This window comes from Tachypleus tridentatus, chromosome 13 (genome assembly GCF_004210375.1).
Source record: "Tachypleus tridentatus isolate NWPU-2018 chromosome 13, ASM421037v1, whole genome shotgun sequence".
Taxonomy (NCBI): domain Eukaryota; kingdom Metazoa; phylum Arthropoda; class Merostomata; order Xiphosura; family Limulidae; genus Tachypleus; species Tachypleus tridentatus.
In genome coordinates this window covers 116917285-116940413 of record NC_134837.1, presented here as the reverse complement: position 1 = coordinate 116940413, position 23129 = coordinate 116917285, and the positions used below count along the sequence as shown (strand labels likewise).

The following is a 23129-nucleotide window of genomic DNA, read 5'->3' as shown; positions in this document are numbered from 1 at the left end:
CTGTAACACCTGTACCCTATTTTCTTATATTACATTCTCTTTCAGAAAAACGTTTAGGGCAAATGTCCCCCTTTTTTATTCAGAAAGGACTAGAGGGACTTGCTGGCTCTCCAAAGTCAGTAAAGAAGCTTCGATCTAAAGACACATTGGTTGAAATATCCACATCCCAACACAGTGAACTCCTCTTGAATTCAAAGGCAATTGGGGATGTATCTATTGAGGTTATCCCTCATGCTACCTTGAATTCATCACGAGGAGTTATTGTCAAGAGGGAATTGAAGAACGTCCCTGAGTCAGAGATTCTCGCTGGTCTCTCCACTCAAGGAGTTTCTGCAGTGAGGCGCATCTCCACCCGCAAAGACGGAGTTACACTGCCAACAAATATTCTCATTTTGACATTTACATCACCATGTGCCCCTGCCACCATCAAAGCAGGTTATCTAATTTGCAGGGTACAGCTGTACATTCCAAACCCTCTTCGATGTTTCCCATGTCAGAGGTTCAGCCATTCAAAGACGTCCTGTCGTGGTTCCCTGACATGTGCTCTTTGTGGTGGCAAGGACCACGATGCCTATGAGTGTCACACGGACCCACATTGTGTCAACTGCAATGGTTCCCACCCTTCCTACTTTCGTTCTTGCCCAAAATGGTTTGAGGAAAAAGAGGTGCATGTTTGAAAACGACTCATAACATTAGTTTTCCTGAGGCTGGGAAATTGCTGTCCGCCACTCCATCTCAGATATATGCTACTGCACTTCATTCCACAACTACAGTGGGAGGGCAGACAGATCTCTTTGTGCCTCCAAGAGAATTGTTTTCAAAACAAATGAAAAGCCTTTTGACCTCCATGGTTAAAAAGGTTGATGAATCGACTTCTACACCCATCTCTGTTCCTCTCATACGTTCCAACAAATCTCAAGATCCACATCCTTCGGTTTCAAATACAGGCATTTCTTCTGATATATCTTTCTCCCACCCCACAATGCAAAACAATCATTCATTCGCATCCTCAGTCACTGGAATTTCCTTCCAACAACAAAGACCTGCCCAATCCACCCAGGGCAGGATCCATGGAGGTCGATAGACCTCCTCCGAATAAGGACAGTAAGGAAAAAAGACTTCATAAGCAGGAGGGTTCTCCTGCTACTTCGTCTACCCATCATTAAAAATGGCCACCTTGATACAATGGACCTGTCGAGGTTTACGTTCTAATTTGGATGATATCAAAACACTGATTGCTTCCTACCATCCTGTATGTCTTTTCTTACAAGAAACATTTCTAAAACCTGCTGATACAGTCACCACTCTGTATTTTTCTCTGTACAGAAATGGCAGGCTGTGTGATGGATGGGAGGGGTGGCACTATTGGTTGATCAGCATGTGCCCACCCTGTCTTTGTCACTCAACACACGCCTCCTTGGAGGCCATAGCCATCCGTGTTTCCTTGGGTCATATTATCACTGTTTGTTCTCTCTGTCCCCTGGAGAGACATGATCAATCAGACCTTGATGCTTTTGTTGAACAGTTGCCATCTCCATTTCTAATTCTGGGGGACTTTAATGGACATCATCCCCTCTGCGAAGTGCTGTTATTGATAGGGAGGGGTTGCTCTGTAGAGCATATGCTCTCTGATCACAATCTTTTTTCAATACTGGTTCTTCCACTTATTTTCACGCACCTAGTCAGTCCTTTACTGCTATTGACCTCTCAGTTTGCTCCCTTTCATTATTTTCCCATTTTTTCATGGAGGGTTGACAATAATCCACTAGGCAATGACCATTTTCCTATACTTTTTTAGAGAGACTGGCCGTGGTCGATGCCACCCTACCTGCGTGCCCAGGTGGAAGCTGAAATTCAATATTCTTTGTTATTGAGAAGGCTTATGACACAACATGAATGTATGGCATTTTGTGAGACCTCCATATATATGTTAAAGCTATATCATGCTCTTATTTGTTCAAAACTCGACTATGGATCAATGGTCTATGGCTCTGCCAGACCCTCGGCCTTGATGCTGGACCCCATTCATCATCAAAGACTTCGACTCTGCACTGGAGCTTTCTGCACCTCCCCAGTTCAGAGCTTATACATGGAATCTCACGAACCTTCTCTGCACCTTCGCCGTTTGCAACTGTCTTTACAGTATTCTTCAAAACTTCACTCCTTACCAAAGCATCCCACTTGGGGATGTGTTTTCCTTCCTCAGTGGGCCTTACTTTTGCAAAACAGACGATCTGCCATTGCTCCTTTTGGCCTTCGCATCCAGGCGCAATTGAATGAATTGGCTCTGTCCTTGGATAGCATTGCAGAATCTACTGGTCAGCCCATTCCCCCATGGCTTATTACAGCCCCCAAACGTGACCTTTCTTTAAGTCATCTGAAAAAGACAGATATTCCCAATTGGAAGTACCATCTTTTATTTACTGAACATCTTTCGAACAATCATTCTATTCCAATTTCTACGGATGGTTCCAAATCAGGTAATTCTGTGGGCTCTGCCATGGTTTGTTGCAGTTTGGTGGTTGCATGCAGAATCCCCTCTACAGCTTCTGTGCTCACTGCTGAACTGTATGCCATATCTGTTGCCCTGGATCATATTGAAGCTAAGCAGTACTCCTACTGCACTATTTATACTGACTCCCTTAATTCTCTGCTGGCTTTGGACTCACTTCACATTGGCTCACACACTGTTCTCGCTGATATTCAAAACTGACTGGCCCATTTCTCATTAACATCTACTTCTATCCAGTTTTTCTGGATACCAGGCCACGTTGGTATTTGCTGGAATGCGCTTGCAGACATGGCAGCTAAATCTATCTTCTCTGGCACTATCACCACTATGCCTATTCCGTACATGGACTATGGTCCTGTATTCAAGGCTCAGCTCCGTGCCAGCTGGCAGTCCACTTGAAGTGAGCAACGAGACAACAAGCTTTTTCAAATAAAACCCTATATTGGGCATTGGCCGTCTAGCTTCCATAAGGTTTGGAAGGAGGAAGTTGTTCTAACTAGGCTACGCATTGGTCACAGATTTTTAACTCATCGTTTTCTTTTATCTAGAACTGATGCACCAGTGTGTAGTTTGTGTAACACTCAAATCACTGTAAGCCACATTTTACTTTCTTGCCATCACTACGGCTCTCAACGATGACAATATTTTAAACATGTTCTGTCCCAGGGTTTGTCTGTAACGTTGGACAGTGTTATTGGTGATGGTGACACTGTCTACCTCAATAAAGTTTTTAGTTTTTTAATGGCTATTAATCTTTTTAGCCTCATTTAAGTGTTTGATATTTATTCATTACACCTTTTTAATTGTGGTTCCCTCATCAGAGTCTCAATCTCTCTCGTTCAATTTGACACTGGAAAATGGCCAGAACATTAACTCAACACCAGGACTGGAAAGGCCAACTTCAGGTGACTAACACTGCTGTTTGAACTACCCGCTAGTCGTCCTGGCGAGTTGTTATTACAGTTTTGTTGTATGTTTTTTAACACTTTTATTACTTTACCTTTTGGTACTGGCTATAATGACACATAACCCGGAACCAGGACTGGAAAGACCAACGTCATGTGACTGACTGTGGTTCTTATACTTACCTGATAGTCTTCCTGGCAGGTTATGATCATTACCATTCTGCTACGGGAAGTCCTTTACAACTTTGTAGACTAAATGTCAACATTGGTTTTATGCCATTTTCTGTTTTAATTGCTGTTTTGTTTTTACTTTTGTTTCCTTTTACGAATTTTACTACATTTATTTTACTTTTACCTTTTTACAGGACATTTGGCTAATTTTTATTATGATTTTGCTATGACTTTTTACACTTTTATTATTTTACCTTTTGATAATGGCTGTTATGACAACATAACCTGGAACCAGGACTGGAAAGGCCAACGTCATGTGACTGACGGTGGTTTTTGTACTTACCTGTTAGTCTTGGCAGGTTATGATCATTACCTTTTTGCTAGAGAAAGTCATTTACAACTTCTCATACTCTGCTGTCTCTCTTAACATTGTAAACTAGATGTCAATATTGGTTTTATACTTTTTCTGTTTTTCAATGATGTTTTGTTTTACCTTCATTTCCTTTTATGTATTTTACTACATTTAATTTGTTTTTATTTTTTTACTGGATATTTGGTGCAGATAGCTTAGCTGCTTTGTGCCATAAAATACTAAATCAATCAATCAATTCTTCTTTCTGGAATGATCTTTCCTTCTTTTACCAATGCATTTAAATACTATAAAGGAATACTGCTGAATAATGGGAAATTTAACAGTATCTGTAAATCATTTTAGACTTTGTCAATTCTCACTTGTTTCTCAAAGCAATCCCAAGTCATAATTTACATAAGATACCATATTATATGTGGAGAATAAGTTTACTTTATTTTTTAAATAGGACTATCACAGTTGTTATTGCTGTAATGTAGAGCAGTATATGGTAGATAATAAATTTTTAATTATTTGTTAGTTCCGTCACAAGTTGTTGTTGCCAGAACCTTGAGCAAGAAGCAAATGTTGATGAGTGTGGCCACTAAAATTGGTGTGCAGCTTAACTGTAAGATGGGTGGTGTTCCTTGGCGATTAGAAATTCCGGTAAGAATAGAAGATGGACTTAAAAAGTTAATGCCAACATCATATTAGTTCTTAATGCAAAACCTCAAATACACACATTTACTAATCATTAGATTTATATGTAAATAATTGTATGACACTATAAAACTCATTGGTGCAATGCTAAAACATTGTTTGAAAACTGCTCCAATTTTTAAAGTTTAAGATGTTGCCCTGAAAATAACTTAAGTGAGTTTGAATAATGTTTTTAAAGAAGTTATAGTGAGATCTGTTGGTTTTGAACATAAGATATGTTTTGATTCTGATACCTCTCACTTTTGTGAAATTCTATTAGTGTTGTGATTAACAACTCTAAAATGAGATTATATTTAGCAGATGTATGAGTAAAGACTGTATTTCACCCTTAGTTTGAATTAAAAGTGGTTTTGTATAAAGAACTAAATATGTTCATTATTTAAAGTGACAACTATTATTGACACTGGAAAAATACTTTGGAAGGAAGTCTTTTGGTATTTCTAAAGTACTAGTATATTTAACCATGTTTGAAGTATAAGGTAAGTTTTTTTTTACTTTGACACTTATAATTAATATGAAACTTTCTTGCAGTTGTTCAACTTGATGGTGATTGGCTATGATACTTATCATGATTCTTCTCAGAAAGGACGTTCAGCTGGTGGTTTTGTGGCCAGCTTGAACAAAAATCTAACTCAATGGTATTCACGTGTAGCTTTTCACAACACTCACCAAGAGCTTTCAGATGCCTTGAAAGTACATATCACAGGTGAGTGTCTTGCATCTGTTTATTCAGTCTTTACGTGTAATAATTTTAACTTTCTTGGATCTCGTGGTTTCTGGTTCGACAGCAAGGTTTTTCAATCATGTCATAAATTAACTCCCATAAATGGGAATTTTCTTTTCACCTGTAATTGAAAATGTAGTAGATCTAAAAGTTAAACAATTAAAAACTTAAATAAGGTAGTTCTACAACATCATCACTGAGTGCCTTTTTAGATGGTAATAGACCTGTCAAAATTTGACTTATTGGAAGCTTCCATGCTATCTGCCAGCATACCATTGTTGCTTAAAGCTTGTGAAATATTTAGGTTAGTCAAATCTAACAAGTGGATTCAGAACTGGTAGTGTGAATAATACACTACTACTACTTAATTTGCCATTTAATTCAGTCTGAACCTCATTCTGTTGTGAAATGCTGATGTTGCAAAACTGGAAGTTTCATGTAGATTTGCAGATTGTTGCAAAATCAAATGTTGTACTGCCAGAGATGTAAAAAGTGAAATGGATTTTTATAGTTTCAAGAATGAAATATTTATTTTCCAATAAGAAAAGGTTTTATATTGGTTTTTTTTTTCTGTTATTCTGGTAACAGTTTTTTAGAATTTTGTCTTTCCATATTGGTAATAATGAAAGAATGGTACCAGTTTAACCCTATATTGAACTCGTAAAAGCCCTGTACAATCTGTTTTGAACTACTTTGTCATTTCAAACCTACAAAATCTTAAAACTGTATGTATTTTTATTGTATGTGCCCACTAGATGTGAAACAATTAAAAAAGTGTTTTTTCTCTCGATCTTCAGAGCTAAAACTTTTAAAATGTATTATTGTTACTGTGTTAGTTCTTATCATGTGCTTATAGTGAAGTTTTACTGTAAGTAGTATTTTCTCATGAATGAGGTTTTGTTTGAATTTGATATTGTCATTGTGTTAAAGAACTGAAAAATGACTTTTTTAATTGTATAAATTAACTATGAATCAAAACTGTTTTTTCTCAGTTTGTATGGCTTCATGTTAAACTTACCAAGTTATTTTTATTGATATACTTTTTAAGTATAATGTTTTATTTAACAGTAACTGAAATAAAAATCAATTTGTTTTCATTCACATAGTTTACACAAATTTATCAGCTAACTTTTAAAACCAATTTTCAGTTTGATTATGTTTCTTTAATGTGGTAATAATACATTGTGGTTTATTGTGTAAAGTATGTATATAATTAGCATAAGAGCTCTTTAGTGTGATGGTCATGCCAGCTCTAAAAACAGTTTTAGTAAACTTAAAGTATATATATGTATTCTTAGAAAAACTGATTTCTAAAACTATATTGCATGAAATATATGCATGTATGTTTTTTTATATAAATTGGTGATAACGAGTGATAATTGGTGAATTTTCTTTAGTTGCTCTCAAACGCTACTCTGAAGTAAATGGCAGTCTTCCAGACAGAATCATTTTCTATAGAGATGGTGTATCTGATGGACAGATCCACCAGGTTCAAGAATGGGAGCTTGAGCAGCTTCGTAGGAGTTACAGAGAGTTGGCTCCTGATTATACGTAAGTTCTTGTACTTAAAATTGGGAACTTTTTCTGTTACTGTCACGCATCTTAAAGTAAAACATGTTTACTTATCTAATTTGTCTAAAGTTTTTAAATAATGGAAGTGTGAGCTATTATAAACACTTCATATTATGTAAAGTAACAAGAACAAAATATTCTGAGATCTCAAGGAATTGTAGAATTTTTATTTAAAACTATATCCTAGTATGCTGTTTATTAAAACGTGTAGATAAATATCCATATATAGACTTTTATCCAAATTAAAATAAATTTATTTGCAAGCTTTTGGTTCTTTTACCAATTTTAAATAACCAGAAATTTTAATTTAGAAGTTAATTAAATGTCAATATGTATCAAATTTGTGATACTTACCAGCAAGATTTATACAGTCTTCTTTTTTCACACAAATATATTTTAATATACAAATAATAATACTATTTATAATAATAGTTATTACAAGTAATGATTTATATACAAAAGTTTTACAAATTTATAAACAATACTGAGTCTTCTGTGTGGAACTGAATATTTTATCAGTGGTTCACAATGAACGAATGAATTCTTTTTGATACACAGGTACACTTTACTGGACAGGAAGCCAGCTTGCTTCTTGACATGTGGGTTCCTTCTGCTGAATTTATACAATATCTTTGTAGAAATACTAACATCTGAAGCTAATTTACTGAAGTTACAGTTTGTAATGTTCAAAATTTGTGAACATTCATAGTCAAATATTATAAGTTTTCCAATTAATAAGTGTTTATCACGGTTATAGCTTCCAAGGGTTTACAGTATACTAATTGTCGCAAACTAACAATATCAAACTGTCTCTCTGCATATTGGTTTATAAAATTTGAGGTTCTTAAAAGTTCAGTTGGCAATAATACTGGAAATTACAAGTATTTTACATATACACTTAGTACATTGTTAATTCTTATGCTTGTATTGGCTTTTTTAACCCAATCGTTATTTATCAAGCCTAATAGTTTTGTCGGAAATTTTATGAAAGCACGTCTTTAACAAGCATCGCGTACAAATGAGGCCACTCACAACAAATTTATATATTATGTATTTATAGTCACATAAATCAAGTTTCATTGAAAAACTAATTAACTTTTAAATAAGTCATGTACATAGCATTATTTTGTACAGTGTGTGTGTGTGTGTGTGTGTAAGATTTGGTGCAATATACCCATCTGATTTTGCTGTAGGCTTCTAAAAAAAAAAAACACTGAAGTACACACTAACAATTTCAACAAAACACAAAAATCAGTAGAATAAATTGCCACTCTCAACAGTTGAGAACTTGGCTATGGTAATCATAGTAATCATATGGTAATCATCTAGTGCAAGAAAACTCACTGAAATAGTTGCACAAAATTATGAAGAGACAAAAACAAAATTTAAAAATGATTAATTCTCAACATACCAGTTTCCTCTTAATCTTCTCACAAAGTTTTAGTGTCTTACATTCAAAGTTTTATTAAACTACTTTTGTTTAGGCTATACTAATAAGTATAGCTTAAAATCTTAATAATCCACATTTTGATAGTGTACAAGTTTTATGTTCCTAATTCTACAAGGAAATATTTTTAAAATCCTGAATTTCCCCTAGTATGACACATGTATTTTCTCTATGAACCTCCTCCCTTTTATCCACAAGCCCTTCAAAAAGTATGAAATGAAACATAAATTACTCACTATAAAATCATCATTGCTCAGACAAATCATAATTTTTTATTGCCTCCATATTTCAGAGCTAATAAATAGGAAATCATACTTCACCTATCACATTCTCTGTTTCAGGATATGTTAATAGTTCTCTCTTATATTTAATTATATGTAACCAATAGAAAATCAAAGTTTTCATCTGTCTAATGACATGTTGTTTAATGTTGTGTTCTGAATAGGTAAATGTCATTTCACTTACAATTTTCGGTTCCTACTGGAATTACAGTGACTAGTTTGGATGAATTTGTAACAACACTTAATATTTTGTTACAAAACCACAAAAGTTCTGCTTTTTGCATAATATTGGTTTATGTTCTTTGGTGCACTGCAGTTTGTGTTCACTACTGAATTGTGTACCATTTCCTCTGTACTATTTACACTGACTCTCTTAGCTGTCTACTAGCCCTGGAATCTCTTAATATTAGTTCTCATCATGTTCTTATTGGTATCCAATAACAACTGGCCTAATTTTTGTTTATCTTCTGCTTCAACTGGGGTGAACAGTGTCATAAAAACTTTGAGATTATACCTACTGTTACTCTCTGACTGTCTTGTTTCTATATGGATCAGAAAGAAGAAATTATTTAAGCAAGGCTACATATTCACAGTGTATAACTTGTTTTCTATAATATAGTACTGAACAACCAATGTATATTCTTTGTGACACCTAAGTCACAGTTGTACACATTTTACTGTAATGTTATTGTTACAACTGTGAACAGCATATTAAACTTGTTTTCTAAGAGTTTATTCTTGACATTGGATGGTGTCAGAGGTGCTGGTGACACTGTCCAATTTTATTGTGTTTTTGGCTTTTTATGGGCCATAGACTTCTTTAGTTCTACTTATGCATCTTTTAATACCTGTTTTTAGTTCTTTGTTTCATTTTTAATTTGATATTCTTTTACATTTAATTGTCTTTTACTTTAGGCATTTTTCCTGGTTGTTTGATATAGGAAGCCTAGTTGTAATCTTTGGAGTATTATTTAAATAAAAATTAATTAGTGCATTACTACCATTTGTATTTTTTTTTTTAAAAGTAGACTTAAGTTTCACTAACACGCAACAGCAAGAAAATAGTTTGAGTATTTTATTTGTTGTTTTTAATGCTTATTTTTTATTAATTATTATGAAAATGACTAAAATTGTAATATAATAATATTTCATGAGGCATGCACATGTGCTGCACCCACCACAAGTGATTTCACAACTTAATGGTACAGACAGCAGTTAGATACAATTCAAAAGGTATTAAAACAATAACATTTAATTATAAATTAGTGTATATTTTTACAAGCTTAGTTAGTTAAGATAAATTAATATAATTTCGTGTCACAATTTGATTTCGTTTTAGAGAGAAAGAAAGGGGTGATAATTTTTAATGGTTATGATGTCTGTCAAATAGACTCTTCCTGTTTTGAGATAGAGTAGAGAAAATAAAATATACTTATGCTGAAAAGTAATGTTTAAAATGTATTAATGAGTTTTAAGGGATTACATAAAGGAAACTTGAGATTTATGGGATGAGAAAAAGTATTTTTAATTTTAACTTTCAGTATAGTGTGTATTGTGTATATCTTCACAAAAGTTGACAGTCTTTCACATGCATAGTGTTTTTAGTAAACTGAAAAAATATTTTTATTGAATATTTCAAGTATTTGTTTTGAATATTTTTATGCTTAGTGATTTTCATGTTAAATTTAAAATATATCAAAAATCTCGCAGTTGATATGTGTAATCTCTTAAAAACTCCTAAATACATTTCAGATGTTTTTTTAATGAACTTCATATTTTCTCTTTTCTCTAACCTAATACTATTTGACATCGATCAATCTCACCAACCTAAATATGAAGCAGATCTAAATTACCCCTTTTTATTTTTAGAATGGCTTCATATTGTAACCTGAAACTACATTCTTTTATCCTATGTAACTCTAAACTTAACAGTTTAGATCTGTTTATTATTAAATTACATTGTTTTATTGCCCTTTGAACTATGTTGAACTACTGTTTGTGCCATTATTAGTTGTAAATCACTTGGGGAAAATAAAGTCACATTACCCACAAGCTGCATGTATGCATGTCTTGTGAAACATTTTTATTATTATTTATTTATTTTGTTTAATCTTAACTAACCTAAAAAGATCCTATTTTTACATTTTTCTTACTTTTGTAATAACTAATGAATAAATATTAAAAACAAGAAACTAAGTTCTTAATCCTATCTTCTTTTTTATTGCTGTTAATAGTTGAAGACATTTATGCCTCCTTTTTATACTAATGGTTGTGATGCACTAAGTAAATTTTATTTAATTAAATAATGTATCAAACAACATGGACTAATAACATACAAAAAATAGTTTACCATTCAAAATTTTCCTGTCCTTTCTAATTCTGCAGTGAGAACCTTTATAAATTCATCCAAGCCAGTTGTTTAGTTTTTAGCTGGAATGTTGCTTTTACTCTGAATGAAATTGAAACAAAACATTATGCAGTATGTCATGTGACAGACGAAATCCTTGATTTTTTAATAAGTACATATAATGTATAATTAAACACAAGAAACCATTATTAACATAGACAAAAGGTAGTGTAATAAAACTTTCTCATGCATAGTTAAGGATATCCAGGATGAAAGGGTTAAGTGATTCTACACTACATGACAATGTTAAGAAGGCAAAATCTCTAATTTACAGTCCTCTCACAAAGAACAGAGTTTATTTATAGCACTTGGCATGAGTGAAATGAACAATATCTTGGGGAAAGACATCACCCATTACAGATAAGGTTTGGAGAAAACTAAAGAGATATAAAGAACTATGTTATAAACACGAGTTATAGCCTTGCATATTCTTGATAACGACCCTATAATAGACCTAAAATAAAATGCAAAAATGATACAGAAACTTCTAATGGAGTTAAATCAAAGAAACTATTGGCATCCAAGTACAAAACAGTTGACCACTGGTGGGTGTTAATCAAAACAACAGTTACTCAATAGTGCTTGGAAGTTACTTATCAAAGACATTAAATCTGTTATTTGAAGTATGATAAATGTATTTTTATTTCTGTTCATAATACATACAATTGTATATTCATTAAATTTATCATATTAAAATAATATATTTTATATCTGCATAATTTTTATATAGAATTATAAATTTAGTACCAGATGTTAATTATTGTTACAGTTGTTGCCTAGATACATATTTTAAAGCAGTATTCTACAGGTAAACAAATTTGCATTGTTCAATACATTGTTGCCCATTGAAGGCTGTGGTAAAAGTGCCAAAAGCTTGCAAATAAATATTAATGTATAGGAAAGTCTGTATATGATGCTGCACATCTCCATACACGCTGATATAGTGCTGATAAGAAGCTGCACCCACACTTGTCACTTTTGTATTTCAGTAGTTTTGTTACATTGACAAGGTCCAAGTCATAAGGTTTGGCTCTCAGGATACTGACTTATGACCATAGTGTTTGGTAACATTTTTCAGAAAATTTGGGTATTGTATATTGGGACAATTTAAAAGTAAGACTACTGTATATCATTACCTAAATAAAATATATCCAGAGGTACATTTAGTTTCAAACAGTGGTCTGATCTTATTTTATGAGTAAAGATAAAAATTGTTTGAAATTTGGATTTTGAGTTGATATCAGCATACTCTGAACAAAATCCATTAGTGTTAGTGAATTTCCTAAAGCTTTTTGTTAGCACTGAATAACTCTTAGAAGGAAATTTCTAAGTTTTGAACAAAATAGTTACTGGTTTGATCTTTTTCACTTGTACAAGTGAATAACTTAATCTTTTTTGTGTTTTTTGTTATAGTGAATTTACATCTGAAAGTATTATAGATTTATATCCTGTGTTTTGATATTTGTGATGCATCAAAAACTTGTTATTCCCCACTTCATTCTAGACCGAGATTTGCCTTTGTTGTTGTTACGAAACGAATATCTACAAGATTCTTTGTCAAAGGTAGTAGACAGTTTGAGAACCCACCACCTGGTACTGTGATTGATGATGAAGTAACACGTCCTGAAAGGTATGTATTGAAATGTATTTAAATTAAGCTGCATAAGGTGCCGTACTTGGTATTGAAATTTCCTATAAAACATTTAGATTTAAAGCGTAAAAAAACATACAAATAGAACATGAAAAGAATTGTATACAAAATGTGATATTAGATTAATGCACATCACTTTTAAAAACTGTGAGTTCTTTCTTTTTGGTTTTGTGTGCTTATGAAACTTGGTAACTAGGAAACTGAGGTTTCTTCACTATAACTGAGATTATGTTTTCCACAGGTATGATTTTTACTTGGTCTCCCAAAGTGTTCGTCAAGGTACGGTAACACCTACTCAGTACAATGTTATCTACGACACATCAAGTCTTAGTCCTGACCACATGCAGCGGTTATCGTATAAGCTTACTCATCTGTATTACAACTGGCCTGTAAGTATTGTAAAAATTATTTATTGTGTTTATCTTTGACTACTATAAAAAGATCTTAAACATTGGTCAATCCATAAGATCAAGTCTGTATTGGAAGATTATATTGTAATTCTGATTGTACTGTGTATAGGTTCATGATATTTGTTAAGTTTTTAGTATGTTACAAGTATGTTGAGCGTTAAAAAATTCATTTTTAATAGACATATTTTTGTTAAAAATCTCAAATTTTATAATACAATTATTTTGTACTCAGTTCAAAAAATGTTTCTAGTCTCAACGTTATGACAAATTACAAATAACTTACCGTTCAGGGTTAAAAATAAAAACCTGATGAATGGAAGCAGGCTTGTACACTACACATTTCAGTGCATTTTGCAGTCTCATTTTTAGAACAATATATATAAAATATATTTTGTTAAATTTTGAGTTTTTAACATCAAACATTACACAAATATCAATAAATTTTACATATTTTTCTTAAAGATTTGTCTCAATCTACATGGTCAATGTGACAGAGATTCTGGTTAGTCTTTGTGCAAGTGATTTTTGTATTAAAAGTGAAGGTATTTGCATTTAATTAACTTTTAGAATGTCCTAAATAAAATAACTATCAAAAGATTGTAATAAAACTTCATATCTTGTATTGTTTTCTCTTCCAATGACTAACTGTATGTGGACTCAGCCACTTTGGACAGCCTTTTGAATGATCATATAACTGCTTTAATTTACTCTTGTTTTGTTACCCATTGATTTTTGTCTAACAAATAAATGTTTGAAAAAAGCAGTACATTGCCTATTGAGAGCAAAGTATAAGTTACACTGAATAAAGTACTGGATTCTATAGTAAACAAGAAGCTCACCAGGTTCCTCGTGGAGAAATTATTTAATGTTTCTTTCGTTTTAATATTTTATCTAACTTAATTTTTGTTACTTCCATAGCTAAATAAATGTACATGAAAAAAATTTAGTACTTGTTTGGTCTTTTATGAAGACTTCAACAGCAAGAAAGTAAAAGTTAAATGGTTTTTGGTTGGTCTGTTGATAGTATGTTATTTCATGTATGCAGTTTGGAATACAGAATGATGAACATAAAGAATACAATGTCCTTATAGCTACTGTAACTTAACTGACTTTTTAATTAAGCTGCAAGTGGGACGCTTTAAACTTTTCATTGTTTATACGTGTATATAACTAAAAACTTATAAAAAGTCTATAAAACAGTAGGTGCAATATAAATTGATTCTGGTTAATTCAGTAAATATATTAATGTCTCAAAAATAGAAAAGGTAGGAGGTTTGTATTTGTCAGTATTGGGAATTTGAGTATGTAATTCATAAGAAACTATATACTTTGTGTTTGGACATAACAAACATCTAATTAGAACCAATTCTCCATTCAACATACTATGTAAGATAGAAAAATCGATATTTAGATGTGTTTCTAATATGTATTTTTAAATTAAGAAATTAACTAATATATAATACTAAAATTTAAATTATAATCTACAATTTGATACCAAAGTTATTGATGTGCATTTATAAAATAATAGCTCAATAAATATTTTGAATGTGAGACAACAAATGCAAAAACATTGCCTTTGACCTGTGACTTGTGTCAGTAATGTTAAAAAATAATTTTCTTTGTCTGAAAGTTTCAAAATTTCGTTCATGTTACCTCTAAATTTTTCTAATTAAATATCAAATACCTTTCTTTCTGAAACTGTATTTTCTCTATTTTATATGGATTTGATTGATTTGAACAACCTTGTGAACAACATAAAACAAAACTGAAAAGTCTAATCTACTGCTTGCTTTTCTTTTTAAAATGACTTGGATTATAACAAAAACTTCAGTTATTTATTTTGAATGTTCTAAGGCTCTTAACAGTCTCAAACTTTTTCTACTTAACCGTTTCCAAGAATATAAAACTGGGCTATCTAGGTTGTGTTATTTAGTGGGCTATTATTTTGTAAAATAATCACATTTCAATTATACATTATTACTTTTTACAAACAAGTCATTATCTTATTTTTCTTAAAACACAGAACAATAAATAAAGAAATACTGTAATTATCTCTTCCAGTTATGAACCTTGTATTTGTTTGCTGGTTACTATAGGTTGTTTAAGTTTTATATATTCATTTGAATAACCACAAAGTCATAAATTATCATATCAATAACATGTTTCCACTACAATTTATTGAGCATAGTAACTGAGATGTATTTGGGTATAAAAAAATTAAATTCTGAACAACCCAAAGACTAAAGTTATCAGCACTGTGATGTGTTTAGAAAGAAAGAGAGGGTGCCATTATGTTTGAAAATAGCTGTGAAAACCACTGAATGCTTGATTGGTTATTCACATCTCGTATATAGAATTACGTGTAAGTAACAGACAGTTTTCAAAAATTGAAGGAGGCAAGCGGGACCACTGTTTGATTCAGTATATAAGCCATATCTCAACATATAGAAATGGTAGAAGGTTTTGTTTTATATTCTAGCTATTAAATATTGGTAATTTGAGTTCCTAATTTATACAAAGCCATAAACTTTGTATTTTAACATCATAAGCATCTAATTTGAACAAGTGCTGCATTCATCATATCACATGACTCACAAAAATCGTTGTTTAGGTGTGTTTCTCAAATATTTATTTTTAAAGTTAGAAATTAAATTTATAATGTTAAAATTTGAGTTATAATCTACTATTTGATACCAATTTTAACAAGTTAAATTTATATAATACTAATTCAATAAAATTTTGAGTATAATGACATGGCCTTTGACCCATTGCATTAGGATTAATTTTATTGTGCTATTGTTCTTTAACTGTCTAACTAATAATTCTGTAATATAAGTCACCTAGTAAACATGTAGCTATGAATGCTGCTGATGTAATGAACTGGCTGCTCACTAGCATATCTTAAAAATTATTTTTCATTACCTTACCTTGTTTAACCTAATAAACTTCTAATTTTTACATTTTAGTCTCATTTATAAGTAATACAAAATGTGTGTGAAAAACATTAGTTCTTATGCTTGCCTAATGTTTTTGTTTCCTTTTTTATATTGATGGTATTAGTATAATAAATTTTATTTTCTTAAACAGTGCACCTAAGAGCACAGAATAATAATATGCACAAAGCCAAAAATAACTTGATATTTAACTGGTTTTCTAAGACAAGAGGCTTAAAATAGTGCACTGTTATTTGATCTGTACATTGTAACATAACTTTCAAACTAAATGTTGGAATTGACAGTACTGAAAACAATGTTGGGCTACACACCAATTGATAGATTAACACTTAGCCTTTTTGTTGGCTGTAAGTGGTTTAAAACAGCAGAGATAATTATTAACAATTTGTAAAATAGTGTGGCAGTTTGTTTGGTTTGCTAGGTTATGATTTTGTAAGCAAAGAAGTTTGAAGACTATGACAGTTAGACTTTGCTTTTATAATAGCTATATTATATAATTTGTTAAAATCTGTACTTTAGATATGAATGATAAGTTAGAGAAGGGGGCAGACCAAGGGAGAAAATGTCATGATGTTTGTACTAGGAGAGTTTGAGGATTTCTTGTGATGATGAAATGCAGTGAGAAAGTGTACTCCACACCCCAAGAAAAAAAAGAATATAATCTGCATGTATTTAAATTATTCACAGGGGAAAAAAAGGTTTTACTGACTGCATCTAAGTGATTAAATTTGTTTTGCAAGTTAGTATATGTTTAGTGATTTGGAGATAATGAATTAGAGGATTTGATTTCAGATTCAAGATTGGACTTCTGTAAGAGAGAATTCAAAAATAAAGATACTGCTATTATTTTTTTGATTTTGTGATCTTTCTTAAAACTGATAATCAAAAATTAATTACTGTTTAATGTAAAGTTTGAAATTTTCTAAAAATGAGAAGAACCATTTGAAATCTCTTAAAAGATGTACTTAAAATTGACAACTACTGTAGAAATCTTCAAACATTTCAATAAGTATTTGTTTTATAATTTAACTTTAAATTGTTTATGCTTTTTCAGGGTACAATTAGAGTTCCTGCTCCATGTCAGTATGCTCATAAACTAGCTTTCCTTGCTGGTCAGTCACTTCACAGAGAACCATCCCCTGCATTGTCAAACTACTTGTTTTATTTGTAGCCACATGTGAAGTGGTGTGATATGTCTGAGCTATCATTGAAATGATGCAAGACATTACAATTTGCATCAAACTGATATTCCATGAATGTGTTCAACATGTTAAAGTGTTTTGGACAGTTTTTCTTTTATGATATAACTTCTGTTAAGTCAAAACAGTATTTTGACTATGAACATTATTATTCCACATTGTAAATGTCCTAAAAGTTTGGTTATATGCTGTAAATGTTTTAACTTGATTAAAGGATTTGTTTTCTTTTTATCGTCTTATTAGTTAAAAGAAAAATGTTTAGTTTTTAAGTGAACACTGTTCAACTAGCTCTTTGGTAATTTCTTGTAATTCACTATAAGCAGGTAGTGAATCTTTTGTCATTAAAAGTTTTTTTTTTAAGTCTTCCCACCCCATAATATAGCAAACTACATTTAACATAAATTGTTTGATTCAAAATAGACAAAAAAATTAAGTTTTTTCTGTACAAAAACATCAGAATTATGATATTACAGTTTTGGTTTTGCTGTAAGACACTATCAGAGGAATGAGGGAAGGAGTTATATTTTATAACTGATGATGTTTAGAACTAAAATGGTTTATTTTGGTATTGTTGCTTGGCCTTTGCAGAATTTTTATGTAAGGTGGTTCAGGATTTATTTTCCCCTTATGTGATGTTATATGAAGAAAATGCACTTTGTAAAACACTTGCAACTAGTATCTTGTGTTAATCTAAAATTTAAAAAAAAAACCTTTTCAAGGAAATAAGAAACAAGATTATTTGAAGTGCCTAAGAACATTTTTTTGCATATACTTATTTGTCTTTAAGTAATGTATTATGCATCTTTAGGATTTGTGATTTCAGTGGTTTCTTTATTACAGTCCTGTTCTATACGATATTTTTCTGTTTTTTGTGATGTTTTAAAAATTCAATTAATATTGAAAGATAACTGGAAATGAGGGGTTTGAAAGTGTTGTTTTACTGAAAGATGTTTATTTTCTTTGTTCATGTCACAAAATATGTAACATCCACTGGAAAGAATATTTTTCATAAAGAGAATTAAAAAATATTTTGTAAAAATATTGTAATATTTGTCTGATAAAGAAAGTCAAAAGCAAAAAGTAGTGTAGCTTATTACTTCCTTTTCTTTGTCGAAAGTAATCTCAGTACAGAAAAGATGAAGTAGAGTCTAGAAACCTTACCTGTTCTTTGAGTTGCTTCTCCCACTACAGCAGACTAGTTTTCCTGAATTTACAATTTACATGTCATTGGTGTTTCTTGGAAAAGCAGAGCAAGTAAATGAAATGGGCTTCATATGGTGATAATTGTTAGAAAAAAGCATTTTCTCATAACAATACATTAACAAAAGTTATGAGAACCACTTCATACTTGATGTCTTATATACACATTGGGGTGACAGGTAGTCCAAAAGTAAACTTGTAAATGGGCATCACAAACAAAATACTATTATATCAACAATTGACTAAATGTTACAGTTTATTATAGGACTATTCTTATTATTTAAAACCATATGGTATTCATTTATTATTTTAAGCTGTTTTTGAATGCAGATATTTTAGCATATTAGGATTAACCATCAGATTAATTACTTGTTTTTATTTTATTCAGATACTGCTACAGCACCAAAGATATAGAAATGATCACAAACATTGGGTTAACTTACTCATTTTATATATGAAGTGTACAGATAGATCCTAGCAGTAAATTATGGATTAAATGCAATACTGAAAATATTTTTGTATCCATTTCTGGATGTAACTTGTTACTATAATAGGCCTTGAAACCAACAATTTGGTACATAAAGACTTTGGAAAAATAATTAAATAGAAAATGACATCATTCATAATTAAGTGTTTTTGTTATTGTAACAAGTAGATAAGTCTTGGTTGAGAAAAATTCAAAACAATGATTTTACAAACCAGTGGAGTTTATCAAGTATTTTAATTTGTGAAGAGCATGAATAGAGTTAATTGTTAAGTTTTAACATCAGAATTACACCCTACATGTAATTCTTAGATATGAAACTGTGATAGAAAAAGAATAATTATGTAAGTGGAAAGTGAGGTTCAGTGTGAAAGCAGTATTCAATTTTGGATTTGTAATGTTCTTGGAAAAAGAAGTTATTCAATATTTTTTCCCAAGCAATGTGAAATAAAAAGAGGACTGACAACATTGATTCAGTATGAAACTATTATACAGATATTATAGTGGTAACAATGATAGTGTGAAACTATTATACAGATATAGTGGTAACAATGATAGTGTGAAACTATTATACAGATATTATAGTGATAACAAGTGGTGAAACATTATGATATTATAGTGGTAACAATGATAGTGGGAAACTATTATACAGATATTATAGTGGTAACAATGATAGTGTGAAACTATTATACAGATATTATAGTGGTAACAATGATAGTGTGAAACTATTATACAGATATTATAGTGATAACAATGATAGTGTGAAACTATTATACAGATATTATAGTGGTAACAATGATAGTGTGAAACTATTATACAGATATTATAGTGGTAACAATGATAGTGTCCTTATTTTGATATAAAGGTTTGTTTATGTTGTATTAAAACAAATTTGGAGCCTTGTCACATTAGTCATACTGTGACAATTGTACATTTTGATAATAGCCCTACAGTGTACTCTACATTGTAAAAGGCTTTGTTATAAGTCAAGCATATTCAAAGCATACTACTCTGTGCTTACTCTCCATATTTCATCTAGTATGTAAGGATGGTGGAATCCTAGCAACATTGTAATTGCATGAGAATCTAAAGGCAAGGAATTTGATGGCATGTCTTTATATGGGTTAGCAGGAATACCCGATTCATTTTTAGCTGCATGAGGTATGTTTTGGCTAAACAGAGATAACGTGAAAACAGATTGTTACCTGACTTGTTTCCCTTTTCCATATAGAGATGTTTCTTCATTGCATTGCATACTGTTATCTGTGTCATAAGAATGCCTTTTATCACTTACCCTTGTATTTGTGGGTTCTCACTTGTTAAAGTACAATACTGTATTTACTATGACTATGGTACAGCATATTATAGGTCTCTTTCTATGTTGTTATGACACCCTAAATTGATTCATATTCCTTTATTTTCTAATACTGTTAGGTGAAAGGTATGTCCTCTGCTCATAAATTCAGAATTCTTTGATTTGTACATAACTTTCTGATATGATTGTGCAGATATTTTTAATGAAACACAACTCTTAACACACCCTTTATAAACAGGTCATTTGTTTTGTGACATCATACAACCTCAGAAAACCAAAAAAGTTTAAAATGTAGTTCTGATTCTTTTAGTTTTACCACATCCTTATAATTGTTGTGTTTGTCGTGTCACTTGTTGATTTGCATGTCCATAATTATTCTGATGTATTTAAATGAAGTTTAAGATTTTGGTACAGGTTTTCATCTGTTAGATCTTTGCAGCAGGATGTTCAGGAGTGTAAAATGCTTAAACTTTCCCTCAAGCAGCAAATATTAGTGTAGGTGAAACATTTGTATATAGCCAGCATACTAAAAAAAAAATCATTGATTGTTGTTTAAAACATCTGATATGTTTTTTTGTACCAAAGCTCATATTACATGGGTAATATGACATTTTGAGAAGTCCTGAGAGACACTGAACTTAAATGTATTTCTAAGCAAATCTAGTTAATGAACAATTTAATTTTGGCAAAATCGATAGTGGAATGAAGTTAATTTTAGCTGCTGTCGGTAATATGTATAAAATCCAGCTATAAATTAACAATATATTCAGGTTTCTTGCCTCTTTTTACATTTTGATAATAAAAGTTTCATTGTTCAATACTGTGGCCTGGCTGCTTACTTGTTTTGATCAACTCTTATTTGTGTACATTATTCCGATATTTTCTAAGAACATCAATTTTTATAACTGAGGTCTACTTACCTGCCAGTTTCAGCTTTACCTTAGAATGCCACGATTTAATAACCCATCTATATTTTCAGTATTTACACAACTCTTATTTTTGGCTTCATTAAGAGATAAATCTTGTTTTAAGAAGTGCTATATCCATCATATGAACATTAAGATGGACTTGTGGGTTTTTTTAAGCATTACTAATCTCTAGTACACTAATTTCTTACAGATAAGAACGGTACATGTTCTAACTTAGGTTTGGCAGTATGTAAATTTAACACTTCAGAAAAATACTTCACTAGCACCACAAACACAGAATAAAAGTGGGTATTAGACAGTTAGATTAGAGAATAAAAATAAACGAGATCCTTAACGTGACGGAATAAACTATTAGTGTATTTATCACCCGCATTTACTGGTCACTTCATTGGTGAAAATAGGTAAGATGGAGGCTTCAGGTATTTCTAAATGACTGAAGTTACTAAATAACATCTTATTGCATGTGAATTCTCTAGCACTACCATCTTTTATGTTGTAAAAGTACAGAACATGGCCGTTATTCCCATCAAACTTTGCTTTTGTGACCTGGATAATGAAATTTGGAAATTAACCTATTTTATATATAAAAACGAGCAAATTTGCACATTTTCATTTACATGAGGTCTGAATAAAACAACATATGAATCAACATTTATACTAAAGTTATACAAAAATGTTACAAGTGAGTAGTTTTTCGAGATTTCCGACTGTAATGTAAATCACTTTTAAGTAACAGCCCCCAAATATAATCTCCCATCATGTTTTCGTTATACCTTCCCAGATCACAAAAGCAAAGTTTGAAAAGAAAAATAGGTCTTTTTTTCCATTTACCTTAGGCATAAGGAACTGGGAAATATCTTTTCTCCTAGGAAGAAAGTGTTAAACATTTTGCTACATGGTGTTATCTGCATGTTATGTGTGCTTCACAATAGGTCCCCATAACCATGAGCAAGTACGAATTTGTTTGGTGAACGAGATATTTCAGTATTTCCAAATGAAATGTAAAATCTTGGTTAAGACACATACACTCAAAATAAAATTGGAATTTGCTCTCCAAATGTCGATAATGTCGGGATTGACATGTTTTGTATAATAGTAAAATATGTTATTGAATTTTGGGCAGTAATTACAATTAAAATCCGGGGTTTAAAACCCCATAATTGTATTTAAAAAAAAAGGTAGTTATGTTTGTTTTGTTAAAATCTTGTAACCAGTATTCGTAAGGAAAACACCACCAAGAAATGTATAAGTAAATTTAGATCTGATATATAAAAAGCAACAAGTAATTTGATACAATATATGTAATCCACTGTTCGTAATGCTACCTTTCTTGGTAATGATTCACTGTGTTAATAAAGTTCAAATGGCTGGTAACTGATCTCAAGTGGAAATGCTGCATTCAAAGCATAGTCGATGGGAATTTTTTTATAACTTTTAGTAATTATTAACTTGTGTTAAGAGCGAGATCATACAACATTATTAGGAAAAATCTGGGATTTGACATGTTTGTGTTTTTCTTATAGCAAAGCCACATCGGGCTATCTGCTGAGGGTACTCGAACCCTTGACATATTTAACATTCGATTAAAAAAACTGAGTATCTCAGTGATTATACAGTCCCTCGCTAGTACAGCAGTAAGTATACGGATTTACAGCTTAAATCAAGGGTTCGATTCCTTTCGGTGGACTCGAAATATAGCCCGATGTGGCTTTGCTATGAGAAAAAACACACACATCCAATAATTATAATAATGTGGAAGTTTGGAGTTCACATTTCTAGTGCAGTAATAATTCTGATTTTTTTAATTTTGTTATTATTATTTTTAGATCTATTATCATACTTGTAACAACCTCTTTGAAGTTTCAGAAAAGTACAAATAACATTATAATTTAAATAAAT

General features: G+C 31.4%; 1 protein-coding gene across 7 annotated transcripts in view; it reads left to right on the top strand.

The window, feature by feature from the left end:
- LOC143240656 (piwi-like protein 1) overlaps positions 1–18382 on the top strand; it is a 65476-nt gene extending 47094 nt beyond the window's left edge. For all 7 annotated transcript variants that reach the window (XM_076483445.1, XM_076483439.1, XM_076483442.1 and 4 more), the window contains 6 exons: positions 4479–4603; positions 5189–5363; positions 6779–6932; positions 12593–12718; positions 12981–13128; positions 17158–18382. In XM_076483445.1, the coding sequence (XP_076339560.1) occupies positions 4479–4603; positions 5189–5363; positions 6779–6932; positions 12593–12718; positions 12981–13128; positions 17158–17274 (845 nt within the window). In that variant the 3' untranslated portion in view covers positions 17275–18382. The remainder of the gene's footprint in view (positions 1–4478; positions 4604–5188; positions 5364–6778; positions 6933–12592; positions 12719–12980; positions 13129–17157) is intronic.
- The last annotated feature ends 4747 nt before the right edge of the window (positions 18383–23129 follow it).